At 40.6% G+C, this 18806-nt stretch overlaps 1 protein-coding gene across 1 annotated transcript; it reads right to left on the bottom strand.

The window, feature by feature from the left end:
* Positions 1 to 3898: 3898 nt before the first annotated feature.
* On the bottom strand, positions 3899 to 9223 carry LOC145953556 (uncharacterized). Its single transcript, XM_083067532.1, has one exon. It carries the CDS (start codon positions 9221 to 9223, stop codon positions 3899 to 3901), a length of 5325 nt encoding a protein of 1774 aa, XP_082923658.1.
* Between the last annotated feature and the right edge of the window lie 9583 nt (positions 9224 to 18806).

The raw sequence follows: 18806 nt of genomic DNA, 5'->3' as shown, positions 1-18806 counted from the left end.
AGCCTTGAAGAGAGACGTGACTTTCTTTAAGGGTAAACTGAAGATGGCGGTTAGGGTAAGGTTTCATGTATTTAATAACCGTTAGATATGGAAGATCTAACGGTTATAACTTTTCGATACTTTAAATTTTCGCGCCTTTTTTCATTCCTATAAATAGGTTAAACGGTAGGGCCATTCATACACTTTATCATAATCCGAGTTGAGTTATTCCGAGACCTCAGAAGCCGATCCGGTTATCCTTCGTTTAGAAAAATTGGTAAGTTCTTGTAACCATGGTTGATACTTCTTCTAGTTCTTCGGCTAGCAGCTCTCGGTCCTCTTCTTCCGAGGGGTTCTCGTCCAGTATATCAAGTCCTAGGTTATCTCAATCTCCCATGCATGCCGAAAGGTCAGGTGAAGGCAGTGCCACAACCGACGAAGCTTCTACTAGTGGCGGTGAAGAGGTTCAAGAGAAAAGAACACGAGTGTCTAACCGTCAACGATATGGTCCATCTGATGTGCCTGGATATGAATGGGTAAACGGGGAAGTGACTTCATATTATTCGCGCTATCAAGACACCAAAATGATCACAAATCTCCTTGATTACACCAACTGTTTAAATTTTGATACTAAAGAGAATCCCTACCCGATTGGGATTCGGTCATGCCGAAACAATGCTTTTGTTAATCCTGATTTAGTTTGTCTTGATCAAAGTGATGGCAAAATGCCATCATTCTATATGTATGATTGTCTCCTCCGAGATCTCAAGGTTACGTTGCCGTTTGACGAGTTCACGATGGGAGTGCTACGAGTGTTGAATGTAGCTCCTACTCAATTGCACCCGAACAGCTGGGCACAACTACAGGGCTTCAAGTACTTATGTAAATGTCTTCATATTAAGCCTTCCCCTCTTCTCTTTCTGTATTTCTACTCGTCTCGGCCAACGATTTTAGCAAAGTGGCATTCCCTAAGCCGAATAGGGGATCGGCTTTTATTAAATAGTTTCACTTCATCGTATAAGAATTTCAAAACTGGATTTTTCCGAGTGACCATACGGCCGAATGGGCAACGTTTCTTCTTTGATGGTAATGGGCAAAGTTTATTTCCGTTATACTGGACTCGTACCCCTCGGCCCTATGACGTGGTACCGAAGAAGATGCTGACAGCTGAAGAACGAATAGATTTGAAATTATTAATGCGCCTCCCTCGGCGATTGCCGACTAGGTCATTAATCAATTTAATTGTATCGCCCCGTTGGTGGACCGACCTGATAGGTATGCTATTCGTCCTATTTGTTTCTAACAATTTAAATCCTATTGATGTTTACTTAACTCATCGTGCAGGAATCATGGTCAAAAGTGGTGCTGCTGACCTAGACATTCGTAGCTTGCTTGCCGCAAGGGTGAAGCAAGCTCGGCGATCCGGGGAAATGGGTACTTCAACTGTTGCTTCCTCTCCCCGACCCAATACGGATGACCGGTTGCCTCCTCATCTCGAACGCAAGAAGAAGAAAAAGGAAAAAGAGCCCAACCGAGAGCGCGTAAAGAGAAAAGGTTCTGACGATCAACCAGAAGCGTCCAAAAAGGCGAAGTCCTTGCCTGAGTCCTCTCCAAACCGAACCGTCATTGTGGTGCCTCCTCCACTGATGTCTCGTGCGTTTCTAAGCGAGGATACACCCTCCGAGTCAGTGATTCGGTCTGATCTTGTCTCTCCATTCGGGCAAGAATTTTTATCATCCTTGGATGGGAAAACAAAGTGGAGACTTTTTTGTGAGGTGCAAGCACGCTCTTTGGCTCTGGCCCATCACCTTGCTATGGAACCTCTTGGCGAGGTTCAGTCTTTGAAACAAAATTTAGAGGAGGCTGAAAAGACTGCAGCCGATGCAATTTCAGTCAATGAAGAGGTGACTGCCAAGAATAGGGATCTCGCTGCCGAGTTGGATGCTGTTCGGCGTGATAATGATACCCTTCGTCTGGAACTTCAAAAAATAACCAATGAAGGGCGTCGCCGAGTGGAGGAGGCTGAGACTGCATATGACACCCTCAAAAAGCAAGCTCAAGAAAAGATCGTTGCTCAACATGAGGCTGGGTTCAAGCAGGCCATTCGTCAGGCTAAGCATTTCGGTCAATTTGAAGAGGGCTTTGAATTTGATATGACTAAGGATTTCTATCAAGGGTCCTTGATATCTTATGCCGATCTGCCTGAAGGAGCTGAACTGGATGATGATCCTGCCCCCCAAGCTGAAGATGATGTGGAGACCTCCGAGGAAAACACACTGGATGAGGGACACCATGATCCTACCAACGATACTGAGGGAAACCCCGATACCGTTACGGGAGATGAATCCGTCCGGACGCCGGAAGAGTAGTTAATTATACTTGTAATCAAAATGCCTTTTTGTTGTAGTTTGGAGGCCGATAGAGCTTTCTTATCTGAATGAAATCGTTTTTCTTAAGCAATCTGTTTTGACTTGCTGTCCATTAATGATTAGTTAAATAAAAATCATCATTCTTGAATCCTGATAAAGAGCCGAATGGATTAACCACTTGTATGTATATATCTAGGACCGAATGGGTAACCATTTGAACGCCTGAATAAAAGCTGAACAAGCTGGTTTCACCTTTCAGTTAAATAAAAACAAAGATAGGAAATAAACCCGAATTGGTAGCTGTCTTTTGGGTAAAACTAAATCAACTTTGACAAGTCCGAAAGGACCTGCTTCGGTTGGTAGCTTTCTTTTGGGTAAAATCGAATCAACTTCCTTCGGCTAGTGCTTGTACGTTTTATGTAAGACCGAAAGAACACGTACCGGTTTGTAGATCTTGAATAACACCGAATGGGTTGCTTGGGTAAAACCGAATCAACTTCCTTTGGCTAGTGCTTGTACGTTTTATGTAAGACCGAAAGAACACGTACCGGTTTGTAGATCTTGAATAACACCGAATGGGTTGCCTCGGCTTGTTCATCGTTTTTATATAAAACCGAACGGACATGCATCGGTTTGTAACTCTTTTGTGGATAAAACCGAATGAATTGCCTCGGCTTGTACTTCTGTTTTATGTAAAACCGAACGAACAAGCCTCGGTTTCTAGAACATTTGTGAATAAAACCGAACGAATTGCCTCGGCTTGTACGTCTGTTTTATGTAAAACCGAACGATCAAGCCTCGGTTTCTAGAACATTTGTGAATAAAACCGAACGAATTGCCTCGGCTTGTACGTCTATTTTATGTAAAACCGAAGGAACACGCCTCGGCTTGTAGAACTTTTATTAATAAAACCGAATGAATTGCTTCGGCTTGTATATCTGTGATGGAAGCATATTTATTAAGGCACATCCTTGGCCGAGTTGAACAACTCGGGAGGGAAGCCTGTTGCGAGATTTTTTGAGGCACATCCTTGGCCGAGTTGAACAACTCGGGAGGGAAGCCTGTTGCGAGATTTTTTTGAGGCACATCCTTGGCCGAGTTGAACAACTCGGGAGGGAAGCCTGTTGCGAGATTTTTTTGAGGCACATCCTTGGCCGAGTTGAACAACTCGGGAGGGAAGCCTGTTGCGAGATTTTGAGGCACATCCTTGGCCAAGTTGAACAACTCGGGAGGGAAGCCTGTTGCAAGATTTTTTGAGGCACATCCTTGGCCGAGTTGAACAACTCGGGAGGGAAGCCTGTTGCGAGATTTTGAGGCACATCCTTGGCCAAGTTGAACAACTCGGGAGGGAAGCCTGTTGCGTTGATTAGGTAACAGAATCGAAAATTGGGCTGTAAGAATGGAAGAACTGCATAGATTTTTATTAACAGGTGCCTCGTTAAAAACCTTATCGGCCAAAACCCCTTTTCACTTTTTTACAAGGGGAGAAAAGACCGAATAAGGAAAAGAGTACACCATCTATGTATACAAGGTCTGATTTACAACAAATATTAACTATAATATGTCTTCAGATGGGATGCATTCCAAGTTCGCGGAATGACCTTGCCTGAAAGCTCTTCCAATTTATATGCACCGTTCTCCAAGCTATGCCGAATCCGAAATGGGCCATCCCAATTAGCAGCCAACTTTCCTTCTCTCGGATTACGCCTCGCCGATCCTTGTGCTCTCCATACTAGATCACCTTCTTTAAAACTTCTTCTGATAAGATTGGAATTAAATCTGCGAGTCATCCTTTGCTTGCAAGCCTCAGCCGTGATTTCTGCTTTGAGACGAACCTCGTCCGCCATATCCACTTCAGCTTGGAGAGACATATCATTGGTATTTTCATCAAAATGCATTCTCCGAAAAGAAGGTTCTCCAACCTCCACAGGTATCATAGCTTCGGTGCCATATGTCAGCCGAAATGGTGTTTCTTTAGTCGTGGATTGGGGCGTGCACCGGTAAGCCCATAGAACTTCCAACAATTCCTCCGCCCAAGCTCCTTTAGCGTCTCCCAACCGTCTCTTCAGTTCGCCAAGAATGACTTTGTTTGCTGCTTCGGCTTGCCCATTGGCTTGTGGATGTTCAACAGAGGTAAATCTGTGCTTGATACCGAGATCTTGTATGAACCGATTGAGTTTCTGATCGGTGAACTGCAGACCATTATCGGTAACAAGTGCATATGGAATGCCGAAGCGAGTAATGATGTTCTTCCATAAAAATTTTTGGACATTGGCAGCTGTGATACTTGCAAGCGGCTCGGCTTCAACCCATTTTGTGAAGTAATCCACAGCTACCAGTAAAAACTTGCACTGTCCTTTGGCTATCGGGAAGGGGCCTAGAATGTCCATACCCCACATCGCGAATGGCCACGGCGAACTTATGCCGTGCAGTTCTTCGGCCGAAGCGTGGATAAGGTTACCATGTCGCTGACATGACACACAATGCTTCACAAAGTTTACACAGTCGTCCTTGAGAGTAGGCCAGTAGTATCCGGCTCGTAGCACTTTCGTTGCTAAAGTCCGTCCCCCCGAATGAAAACCACATATCCCTTCATGCATTTCTCTCAAAATGTAGCTAGCTTGTGCCTCATCAACACATTTCAACAATGGAGTCGAGAATCCTCTCCTATACAAATCTCCTCCAACAATAACATATCTAGCGGCCTGCGTTCGGAGCTTTTTAGCCGCTGTTGGGTCCGATGGTAGTGTGCCCTGCTCAAGATAATCCATTATCTCGGTGATCCACGTACGAACGGACCGCTCCACTGCCAAACATTCGGCGGCTACCACACTTGGCGATTCGAGGTCCAAGTGAAGTGTGGTTCGTAGTTGTCCAGGCTTTCTGGTGCTGCTTGCCAACCGAGCCAATTGGTCCGCTCTCGTATTGTGTTCCCTTGGTGTGTGTTTTACTTGAACTTCTTCAAACGTATCGCGCATTTTTTGGAATAAATGATAATATTTCAACAAGTCTGCATCTTTTACCTGAAAATTATCATTCACTTGTTCGGCTACGACCTTTGAATCGGTCCAGCACTCCAGCCGGTTAACACCAATTTCTTGCGCGAGTCTTAAGCCAGCCAATAACGCTTCATACTCGGCCTGATTATTTGAAGCTTTGAACGCAAACCGTAAGGACTGTTCTATGATTAATCCTGTTGGTCCCTCCAAAATTATACCTGCCCCACTCCCTTGATTGTTTGAGGAACCATCCACGTGTATCGTCCATACAGTATTAACAAAATATCCTTTCGGTTGCAATTCATCAACGAAGTCCACCAAGCATTGGGACCGGATGGGTCCCCTAGGTTGAAAACAAATATCAAACTCCGATAACTCAATTGACCAAGCCATCATCCTTCCTGCTAACTCGGGTTTGCGTAACACTTTGGCTATCGGGCAATCAGTTCGAACAATAATCTGATGACTCTGAAAATATTGCCGAAGGCGCCGAGCAGTGTGAACAAGCCCGAGTGCCACTTTTTCTAAGAGCTGGTACCTTGTTTCGGCTTCCTGTAACATACGACTGATGAAATAAATGGGCTGTTGTCCCTCTTTTTCTTGAATTAAAACCGTACTTATTGTGTCATTCGAAACACACAAGTAGACCACAATTGGTACTTCCGGATCGGGCTTAGAAAGGATAGGTGGAGAACCAAGACGTTCTTTTAAAGTCTGAAAAGACTTCTCACATTCGGCAGACCATTCAAACTTGTTCGCTTTTCTCAGTAATTTTACCATAGGTTTGGTTACTTCAGCCAAACACGGGAGGAATCTTGACAACGCTGTAAGCCGACCTGCTAACTGCTGAACTTGCTTAAGATTCTTAGGGCTGATCATTTTGACGATTGCCATACACTTATCGGGATTAGCTTCAATCCCCCTAACCGAAAGCATGAAGCCAAGGAATTTTCCTCCTGATACTCCAAACACACACTTCTCCGGATTAAGCCTCATATCATACTTGCGCAACTGTTTGAATATTTCAGAAAGATCCATTGCATGCTGATCAACATTTCTGGATTTTACCACCATATCATCCACATATACCTCCATGTTCTTGCCTATCTGATGTTGAAAAACTTTATTCATTAACCTTTGGTACGTTGCTCCAGCGTTTTTCAACCCAAACGGCATTACCCGATAGCAGTAATTAGCCGAATCGGTAATGAAGGCCGTCTTTTCCTCATCCCGAGCATGCATGGGAATTTGATTGTATCCCGAATAAGCATCCAGGAATGTCAACATTTCGTGTCCCGAGGCTCCATCGACTAATCGATCTATGTTTGGAAGTGGATAGGCATCCTTAGGGCATGCCTTGTTGAGGCTTGTATAATCTGTGCACATTCTCCACTTTCCATTTGACTTTTTTACCATGACCACATTCGCCAACCAAGTGGTGTAATGAACCTCTCGAATGAATCCGGCATCAAGCAATTTGGCAACCTCTGTTTCAACTGCCAGCTTTCTTTCGGTCCCCATTTTTCTCTTGCGCTGCGCGATTGGTTTTGCTTCGGCACAGACTGAAAGCTTATGACACATGACTTTTGGATCCACTCCTGGCATATCGGAGGGTGTCCATGCGAAGAGATCTCTGTTCTTCTCTATAACCTGACATAAGGCCGAGTGGTCATCTTCAGAGATTTCGGCACCGATGTACGTGACCTGCTCGGGACGTGAGCCTATCTGGAACGGCACTTTAGACTCAATTGGTTCCACCCTTTCTTCATTATTCATCCTTGGATCAAGATCCAACACAGCCTCCTCTACTAGTGCCGAAACGTTCACAGCATGAATTTTGTTGGATTTGGATTTTCTTTCCTCCCTCGGCTCAACACGCAAACTAGCGTAATAACATTCCCTAGCAGCCTTTTGATCGGCGTGAATTGTAATGATATTTCCTCTGTCTGACGGGAACTTCATTGCCAAATGTGGCGTTGAAACAATAGCTCCTAATGCATTTAGGGACGGTCTACCGAGTAGGATATTATACGAGGTATTAGCTTCAACGACAATGTACTTTACTTGGATCTCTCTGCTCTCCTTTTCGTCGAAACAAAACCTTGTAAAAAGTTTTATGTATCCCTTGGTGCTGACTCTCTCTCCTGCAAAGCCAACCAACGGATCGTCATAAGGAAGCAACTCTTTTTCCGAGATACCCAACTGTTGGAATGTGCTCCAATATAGTATGTCCGCCGAACTGCCCTGATCAATCAGTGTTTTCTTGACAATGCAGTTGTGAATCTCAACACTAATGACCATCGGATCGTCTTGTTCTGGGTCAATACCCTTGAAGTCTGCATCTGTGAAGGTTATCGTTGGTAATCGCCGAGACGACTGTCGGTGAACAGCGTTGACCGACCGGATAGCTCGGAGATGTCTCTTTTGGGCCGAAGAAGTTGTGCCCCCACCTGCAAAGCCACCAGCAATGGTATTGATAATCCTTCGATGCGAGGGTGCCGAATCATCTTTTCTTTCACGTGACCTGCTTCTCTCGCGCCGACCTCTATCAGAGGTTTTATCAGAACGGTCTTGCCTGTGCCGATCCTGATACCTGGGTTGGTATGAACGATTTTGAGACGAACCAGACCGGTCCACAAAATTGTGCAGTTTCCCTTGCTTAATCAGGTCTTCGATCTTGTCTTTGAGGGCCGCGCACTCATCAGTTGAATGTCCCCGATTCCTATGATACCGACAAGATTTGCTAGTATCTGCTCTTGGCGGAGTAGATGCTCTCTTCGGGATCGTTAACACTTCAGATGCCAAAGCCTGTTCGAGGACCGCCGCGCGATTGGCATTAAGGGGAGTATACTGAGTATACTTCGGTCCACGAATAGGCCTCTCCCGAAGGGATATTTCTTTGCCTCGCCCCCTGTATGATGGTTCAACTGGTTTCTCGGATTTAGTGGACTGCTCGGCTCGGGCCTGATTTCTAAATTCTGCCAACTCCTCCATCTGCATGTACTTATCTGCCCTCCTACGTAAGTCATTCATGTCCGAAGGAGGCTTTTTACAAATGCTATTGACGAATGGGCTTGGTTTTAAAGCCGTTGTGAGATGATGCAGCGCCACGGCTGGGTTGAGATCTCTGATCTCCAAAGTAGCCTTGTTAAACCGATCCATAAACGCCCGAAGAGACTCTTTTTTATCCTGCCTAAGACTAACCAAAGATAAAGATGTTAGACTGTGAGGGCGACTTGTCGCAAATTGGATAGTGAACTGGGATGATAATGTATTAAAGGAATCGATTGAGTTAGGTGGGAGACGAGTGAACCAGCTGAGAGCTCTGCCTTTGAGGGACGTAGGAAAAATCCGACACAATGCAGCGTCATCGGTCGTACTCAGAGTTACCTGTGTCAGAAAAACATCTAAATGTTCATCAGGATCAGTGGTACCATCATACTTGTCAATAGGTAAAGCCTTCCAGTTATCCATCAGGGGGAGTTGCATAATGGAGGGAGTAAACGGATGTCGGTGTGATCCGATAGTGGTTACATCTGCAGGACGAACTACAGTAGGTAAGGCCGAAGGGAATCTCTCAGGGGCTACTGCTGAAGCGTGGGGGACCGATGTATGGACCGCATGAGATTGGTATGACCCCTGAGTTTGTGTGTTGGTGGCATGGGTAGGCTTCCAAGAAGTATCCTGACTTCTCAGCGCTTCATTCTCAGCCCTCAAGGCTGAAAGCTCCCTTGCATCTTTTTCTCTTTGTTGTTTCATCAATTCCATTTCTTGCTTAAGTAGTCGTACTGTTTCGGTGAGATCTGTTTCATCCACCATCTCCACATGTTCTTCAGTAGGGCGGTCTTGCGTGTTCGTTCTCCTAGTTATCGGCATCGTTCTTCTTAGCCAACTTTCAACCACTTTCGTTCGGCCCCACGGTGGGCGCCAAATGTACCTGTCTGGAGGATACACCAAATCTTCTTGTACCTGTCTGGAGGATACACCAAATCTTCTCGTACTCTGAAGGCCGAACGAGTGGTCCGATCCAATGCGAGTGAGGGGTTGGTACCTGCAAAAGGCACTCCAACGCTCAAGTCAGGACAAGCACCAATATCGAGGGTAATTAATGAACAGTGACGTTACCTTTTGACTTGAGCTATTTATACTGACATTTATGGGCTTTGGACCCCATGGGCCCTGCAACGTATTTACCGTATTAGGTAATACACCTTAATCAACTAATTAACTCCTAATCATGGATTAAGGGTCATGAGTGATGATGGGCCGATCCAGGTGGCCGAACGCCACTCGGTCACCTGGTTTTGCCTTTTGGCAGCCGACCGGGTGGTGGCCGAACGCCCTTACCCGTACACTTCATGTACACATAACAACGGGGACAACCTGAGAAGAAAATTAGGCAAAACAATTTTCAATATGAATCAATCGAGACATTATTTCAACTTAATTGATAATCTTAGATGGTTAAAACTTATAAAAATAATGTGTCTTATCAATTAAGTTGAAATAATCTCTTGATTGATTCATTTGACCCTTACACACATAAAACTTATGTTGAGCTGCATGCCAGCGTTGAATCAGTTCTATGCTGGAGAAGGTTTCCCCAATTATTTAGCTTCCAAAATCAGCACCAACATTCAACTCCGACAATGAAATTATAAAATTATCAACTTGATAGAGTACTGCACTTTTATTATGTTCAAAAGAACTTCAACTTGTTTGCATTAAAAGAGATATCGCCGACAGCACAAATTATGATGCCACCAAACTGTTTCGTTTGGAATATATTTTAAAACACTTCTTATATGATTTTCATAAACTCATAGTTTTAGTTTTAATATATATATCTATGTATATATAACAATTAGGTATTTTTTAATCATGAGCCGTCGCGCCTCTTGACAAAGCCTAATACCGGTACGCAGACCCTCATCATCGGACGGTTGTCAATTGTATTTTTTTTTTTTTTTTTAAGTCACGGTTGCAATGGAAAAGGTTGGAGTAATATATAAAAGGTTTAGAATTTAGGATTTATAAGATAATTTATAATCAATTGGTATCGTAAAAAAATGAATTTGCATTAAAAAATTAAGTATACATGAAAAATAAACTCTAATTATACCTTTTATATATATACTATTTAATATATAAGTTAATAATATTTGTATATATATAATTTAAACGCACGAATATGAGATTGTGTGTATTATTTAATATAAACTTTACAAAATAGTTTATAGATTAACAATATATAACATTTACTTTATCTATATGTGGTTCATATTACATAATATTATGAAGATTATATATCTTAAAATAAAAAATAAAATAAAAAATCAACACATTATGACGTTGGAGAAGAAAAATCATTCTTCGTCATTCAACTAATAGAGAGTACGTAGAAAGACGAAATAAATGTTGTATATTTTGAATACTTTTTATTAAATCTTTTTTTTTTTACTTATTTAGTCTCATGCTCTTTTAGATTAAGTTACATCTTATTCCATCCGTGTTACAACATCGTTCCGTTATTTAAATTTATTTTATTTTAAATCGCTTATAATTGTAAATAGAGAATAAAGTCACGATCGAACGTTGTCAGACAATAATAGTTTAGCAATTATGTTTCTTAATACCAACATTCATTAACCAAAGTAATAGTGTGTTTCTTAATTAAGTTATTTAAAATTTGAATTCTAATCTTGAATATGAAATAAACTATATTAGAAAAAAAATATTTATTTTATCTACGTTTACCGTTTCTGCATTCACAGTTTCTGACAAAAATTAATCAATAATTTTGATAGTAAATATTTTATATCAATACAATAATTATAAAAAAAAATTGAATTTGGTTACTTATAAAAAAACATATATTGTGCATAAGCTTGAGATTAATTAATTAAGGCCACACATTAATAACTAATATTATTATTGTTTCACTTATCCAAACAGTGGTAGAAATATTTGCCCAAAAAATGCTCAAACCAATATTTGTCTTAGTACATGGTTTAGTATCATGTTAGATTCTTCATAATCACATTTAAATACTCGTTAACATGATTTTAGGTAGATTTTCATGTATTTAGTTTCATATTGAAGAACTGATTATATATCTAGATTTGATTATAATTGAAGTAATTTTAGGTAATTTTTGCATTGGATAATTTTTTTTTTATTAGATCTCACTACAAACTTGTTTTTATTTATTTATTAAAAATATATCGAAACACAAATCACACCACTTCAAAATTAATGTTAACTAAAATCAATTTCATTCAAAATTATTTTTTTTCAAATTTCATCCAAACACACAGTGTGAAAGTAGATTGAATACCACTGGATTATTTTTAAGTGACATAAAATCCTGATTGAATACCAATGGACTTTTTTACTCAAAAAAAGTCTTTTAAAATCCTACGAAATCTTAAACCAATACACCCCCCTTAGTGTTCCCACTGAAGGTGAGGGAAGCATAATTTTCATAACCAACAGTGGGAGACTGGGAGGTGAGGAACTGTAATAGAAAAGTATTCTGAAACCCTTTGTCTGAGATGCGTCACCACGACGCAAGGGATTCCTTGACATTCTAACGTTTGGAGAGACATTCAAAATCCAATGGTTCATGATATATACATCTTCTTCTTTTTTTTTTATAAGTACACCTCCTTCTTTTAAAATTTTTTTATAAAATATTATAATTTTTATAAAAAAAATTAATTTTACACTTTCAACTTTCAATTTGTTACTTTCTTCTTCTTATTCACACATTTTTTTTTCTCTTTCAATTTTTACATGCTACCAAAATAGGTGGGGTGAAGGAAAAATAAGGGGGTACATGTAAAAATTAAAAAAAAGGAGGAAAGATATGCAAAAAAAAAAAAAAGTACTAAATTAAATGTTGTGGATGTAAAATTAAAAAATTTTAAAAAAAAATTAAGAATATTTTAAAATTTTAATTATTTTTTTTAAAAGGAGGTATACCGATAGAAAAAATGAGGTGTATATATCATGAACCAAATTGAGAGAGGGTCGTGTTATGTCATGTCCATGTCTTTCGCATATTGGGCCGGCCCAAATAGAATGCGCAGATCTAGGATTGTTAATCAGATTCGGAACAATCGAACAAATAATATTTTTTTTTAGGCTAAAAACCTAATTTGGTCCCTTATAATAATTGTTTGTTTCAATTTAGTCCCACTTTTATTTTTGTTTCAATTTGGTCCCAAACTAATTAATTGGTTTCAATTTAGTCCCAAAAAATTTAATTGGTTTCAATGTTGTCCTTCCGTCAAAATTTTCGTTAACGTCGTTTGGTCAATTTCGACGTGGCAAAAAAATTAAATTTCATAAGTGTAATAAATCCTTACGTGGATTTCCAACTCCTTACGTGGATTTCCAACGTGGAAAGAGTTGAATTTCATAAAACCGCGAGAGAGAAGAGAAAACCCTAAACAGAGAAGTGTGATTGGTTCATTGGTTTGTTTGGAGATAAATTCTTTGTTAGGGTTTTGAAGAAGAAGAAGAAGGCGCATGCATTGGTGATTGATTTGAAGAAGAAGAAGCGACGTTTGTGTGTTCTTCTAATCGGGTAAGTCCTTTGTTTAGGGTCTTTTTGATTAAAGGGTCTTCTTGGGTTCACTTTAGGGCTACGGGTAAGAATGGGCCTGGCTTATGAGTTGCGTTTTGATGTTTATTGGAAAGATTTTGCTTTTGGTGTGGTCCCAAAGACTGGGTTCGTTGCTTTTGGTGTGGTCCCAAACACTGGGTTTGTTGCTTTTGGTGTGGTCCCAAAGAATGGGTTGGTTTCATGTTGTTTGTGTGGCCCCGAAAAATGTTGTCGTGTGTTGTGCATATATTGGCTCCACTGAGTTGTACATTGTTGAGCCGTATAAATGCATATGTTGGGCCAGTGACACATCAAACCCTAATTTATTTGCATATGTTGGCCCAATAATGTTCCTTTGTTGCATAGATTGGCCCAATAATGTTCCTATTTTGACTATGTTGGTCCACAAAAGTGTTGCTTGTTATGTATGCATATTTATGTTATGAATTTGTTTATAATATTTCATTGTTTATATTAATTAAAAAGCTATGTCTTATTTTTTAATTAAATAAATTTATATATTTGGAAAAAATGTATTACTACAACAGGTTAATATTAAAATGTGTATGTTGTGAATTTTTATAGGAGTTGCTGATATGGATTCATATTTTGAAGTAGTTGTCCATCATGGGGGGAAGTTTATAAATAAAGGGAAGTTGGATTATGTGGGTGATGATTCGACATGGTCCTGTGACCCTGATAAATGGTCTTACTTTGAAATATTGGGTATTTTAAAGGAAATGGGATATATTATAGTGGATAAAATGTGGTATTTTGTGGGTGGGCCAGATTTTGAGAATGGGCTTAAATTGTTGTATGATGATAATGGGGCCATGGAAATGATAAAGATAGCAAGAAAGTTTGGAAATGTTAGATTATATGTTGAACATCCAACATCTCAACCTGAAATTTTAGAAAGTTTACCATTAGTTCTTGATGTAAGTAATGATGGGCCTGTGCCTACTAATAGTGGGGTTGGAAATCATGGGCCTGTGGCTGATGACAATGGGCTTGGGTCTTTTGTTGATCATGAGACTGAGGTAGGGGGTGGTGTTGCTGATGAGAGTGTGGTAGAGGGTGGTGTTGCTGATGAGAGTGTGCCAAATGGTGGGGTTGTTGATGAGTCTGGGGGTAGGGTTGAGAGTTTGCATGAGACTGTTGTTTCTGACAAAGAAATTGAAGATAGTTATCCTTCAGTACATTTGGGTGATACTGATGAAGAAGAATTTTCAGATATTGAATTATTTGAGGTACCTGTTAAAGGTAGACAAAATTCTTCAGTTGATAGGTTTGAAGGACCTTTGGAAGTAAGACAGGCTAGTAATAGTGATGACTTAGATAGTTTGAATGAATTTGAAATACCTGTCCCAGAACCAGTACCTGAACAACCTTGTTGCAGCAGTAAGAAGAGAGGTAGGCCTAAGAAGACTGTTGAGGGTACTATAGACCCTACAGATGACGATATTGATGGGTTTGCTAATGATGATTCAGATGATGATTTAGATGATGACTTGGTCCAACCATACAACTGTGGAGTAGATGAAAAAACCCATTCCATGGGTAGGGGTATTTCTGAAGAAGAATATGAATCGGAAGAATTTGTAAGTGGCCCAGATGACAGTAGTGATGAAGAGTATACAATTGGTTCAAGTAAGTATCCATGTTTTAATATGCCTAGCAATATGGAAGATTATAAATGGGAACTGGGCATGTATTTTGTGACTAGAGAACAGTTTAAAGAGGCAATTTCAACATATGTTGTTCATTCGGGGAGAAATTTAAAATATCAAAAAAATGATAAAAGAAGGATAAGGGTGATATGCAAACAAGGATGTCCATGGGTAGCATATTGTGCCAAACTAGCTTATGAATAAAGTTGGCAACTAAGAAAGATTATTGATAAACATACATGTAGTAGGGAGCACAACGTGACTTTGTTGAGTTCTAAATGGTTAAGTCACAAACTTAAAACAACTATGAAGGAGAATCCAAACCTAAAATTGAATGATATCAGAGAAAGAGTGCAGAGAAAATGGAATGCTAGCATCTCTAAGGCCATGGCATGTAGGGCTAGGAAGGTTGCAAAGAGTTATGTTGAAGGGTCTTTCAAAGAACAATTCAAGAGGATTTATGACTACAGTCATGAGCTAATCAGATCTAATCCAGGTTCAACAGTCAAGGTGAAGGTTGATGGCAATGAAGATTGTGACATTAATGTTGAAGGGCCTAGTAGAGTACTTCCAACCTTTCAAAGAATGTATATCTGTTTTCAAGGTTGCAAAGAAAGTTTCTTAAAGTGTAGACCCATAATAGGGTTAGATGGATGTTTTCTAAAGGGTTATTATGGTGGCCAAATATTAGCAGCAGTTGGAAGAGATCCAAATGAGCAAATGCTGCCAATATGTTTTGCAGTTGTTGAAGGTGAGACTAAAGAGTAATTTGAGCAAATGATGGATACCAAGGTATATTTCACATGGTTTGAATTTTTTAGATTTGAATTGTTTAGATTAACCCGTTATTGGTTTATAATGAGTTAACATATTATTTTCAGTTGGGCTGGAGACCAAGTCTTTGAGGTAAAAAATGTCAACTTAATAGGAGATAAATATACTATCAACTTGCAAGTGCAAGAATGCAGCTGTAGAAAATGGATGTTGACTGGGTTGCCCTGCTGCCATGCTATATCATGTATGAGGTATATGAATTTGGATCCAAAGGATTTTGTGCCACAATATTACAAGAGGGCAACATATGAAGCTGTATATCAATCAATGATATATCCAGTAAATGGTCAGCAACTCTGGACCAAGACATGGTGCCCTGATGTTCTTCCACCACCATGTAAGAAAATGCCAGGATGCCCTAAGAAAAGAAGGAATTTGGAGCCATGGGAACTGAAGAAGGATGACACTGAATTGAGAAGGAAGGGATGTAGGAGAAAGTGCAGTAGGTGCAAGAGTTTTGGCCATAACAAATCAACCTGTAAGGAAAACCCAATTGAAACCCATCAGCCCACCCAAGAGTCTGAGCCCACTCAGGTATCTTAGCCCACCCAAGAATCTGAGCCCACCCAGGTATCTCAGCCCACCCAACCATTTGAGCCCACTCAGGTATCTCAGCCCACCCAACCATCTGAGCCCACTCAGGTATCTCAGCCCACCCAACCATCTGAGCCCACCCAGGTATCTCAGCGCACCCAACCATCTGAGCCCGCCCAACCCTTTCAACCGATCAGGGAGAAGTTAAAGCCTAAGAAAGCACGACCACATTGGAAACCATGACAAAGTTGAAGATTGTTGTTTGTTGGTTTTTTTGTTAAGGGTTTCATATTTTTTGTGTTTAGACTGTATTAGTGATTTATGATGTACCACACTTTTGAGATTATGCTTTGCATGACAATATTAATTGGTCATCATATGACAATACTTAATGTAGGAGACTATTATTATTGTCATTCCCAAGAGTTGACTACTTATATTTCAATACGCTATTATTATCATTTTTTTTATATAGTTTTTACAAATGTAAGAATAACAGAATGGCAAACAATATGAGATTTACGTTCAACCCGTCATAATGACAAACATATTAAGTCCAACTCGTCATAATCACAAACATATTAAGTCTAACCCGTCAGAATGAGATTTACAATTAAAACATGTTAAGCTGAACCCGCCAGACCAGACCCGTGAGAATCACGGTCGTGATTCACAATCACGCCCGTGATTGACACGGCTTAAATGACAATCAAAACATGTTAAGCTGAACCCGCCAGACCAGACCCGTGAGAATCACGGCCGTGATTCACAATCACGCCCGTGATTGACACGACATAAATCACAATCAAAACATGTTCAGTTGAACCCGCCAGACCAGACCCGTGAGAATCACGGCCGTGATTCACAATCACGCCCGTGATTGACACGGCATAAATCACAATCAAAACATGTTAAGTTGAACCTGCCAGACCAGACCCGTGAGAATCACGGCCGTGATTCACAATCACGCCCGTGATTGACACGGCATAAATCACAATCAAAACATGTTCAGTTGAACCCGCCAGACCAGACCCGTGAGAATCACGGCCGTGATTCACAATCACGCCCGTGATTGACACGGCATAAATCACAATTAAAATTTGTTTAAGTTGAACATTGGGTGGCCCGTGAGAATCACGACCGTGATTCAGAATCACGCCCGTGATTGACACGCCATCAGTCACGTACATCCTATAAATACCCACGACCGTGATTCGACCCACCCACCCAAAACCCTACCTTCATCCTATAAAAACCCACGACAGTCATTCGACCCACCCACCCAAAACCCTACCTTCATCCTATAAAAACCCAGCCCTAAACCCTAAACAGAACACCCAACCTTTAAACCTAAAAACCCAGCCCGTGATTCCTCCCACCCAAAAACAACCCAGCCCGTGATTCATCCCAGCCACGGAAAACCCACTGAAACCAAGACCCTTGCAATGGCCCCAAAGCGAACTCGTGCATCTCATGGCTCATCTTCTAACAATCCCACACCTGAGTTGGAAGACATGGAAGTACCAGCTCTTCCGCCTCTACAATTTCGAGGCAGTCAACAACATGATAGGTATCAGACTCTCAGTACTCGTACAATCACTACAACAAGGTATCTTGATTTTCAATTTTTGCGCGAATTAGGGTTACGTGCTGACATCAATTTTATGTTGACAAACATTGGGTGGACTAATTTTGCGACGATCCATGTCGAAAAGGTTTATCCAAGGGTTGTTCTTGAGTTCCTTAGTTCTCTCCACACTGAAATATTGAGTGGCCCAAATTGTGGAGCAGGATTGATTTCGTTTAGACTTTTTAATATAGAACATAGTCTCAATTTGGAGCAATTCAATGCTATCTTTGGATTTCAATCTGGGGGGGGAAAAAAGAAACCCAAGATCATTTAATCCATACAACTTTTGGGGGGCTGTAACAGGTCATAGACAATGGTTGGCTGGTAAATGCAATTCGTCTACATTTCGCCACCCGGCCATTAGAATTATGCATAGATTTATTGCATCTACTGTTCTAGGTCGTGGCGATTCAGAGGGAAATGTACGCCTAACGGATTTACTATTTATATGGGCAATGATGAAAAATAGGGATGAAAAGATCAACTCTGGTGCACATCTAGCTAGACAGTTGCAAAGCATTGCAAACACTGGTTTTGGTAATATAGTCAACGGGGGCTTGATAACCACAATTGCAAAAAATTTGGGCTATAGCGAATTTCTGGACAATTTACAGGATACCGGACCTCCTAGAAGGATTAATTTTAATACTTGTTATGCAATGCACTGTATTACTAAGGACAATGATGACAGGTTTTATTTCATTGTTAGCCAGACAGGAGTGAATCACCTACTGCCAAACCGACACTATACAGTGAAGGATGAAACCACCTGGTGTTTCCCCTTGCAGTCATTGACTGATGTACCCCAACAACAACCTGTTCTTCAGGACGTAGCACTTGAAGCAGACCAACAGCAGACACAGGACCAACATTTCACAACACAACCGCATGTACAAGTAGACAATGCTGATATTCTATCTGCCATTCAATCTATGGATCGTCGACTACAAGACATGGATGAACGTCAACAACACTATAATTATATGGTTGATAGGATGTATAATTGGCACCTTCAGCGTTATCCAGATGATTTTCCTCCCCAGTAATTTCTGTATTTCATATTGCTTCACCACAAGCAATTTATGTTATCATTTTCTCTTGTTTAGTCTTTGAACTTTCTTACCATATGTATTCAACTCTTTAAAACCTTAAACCTTAATATATCTATGTTTATGAATTTTC

The sequence above is a fragment of the Cajanus cajan genome, chromosome 11 (assembly GCF_000230855.2).
Source record: "Cajanus cajan strain Asha chromosome 11, NIPB_CcT2T_4, whole genome shotgun sequence".
NCBI lineage: Eukaryota > Viridiplantae > Streptophyta > Magnoliopsida > Fabales > Fabaceae > Cajanus > Cajanus cajan.
The sequence above is the reverse complement of the archived record's forward strand: the minus strand, read 5'-3'. Positions and strand labels throughout refer to the sequence as shown.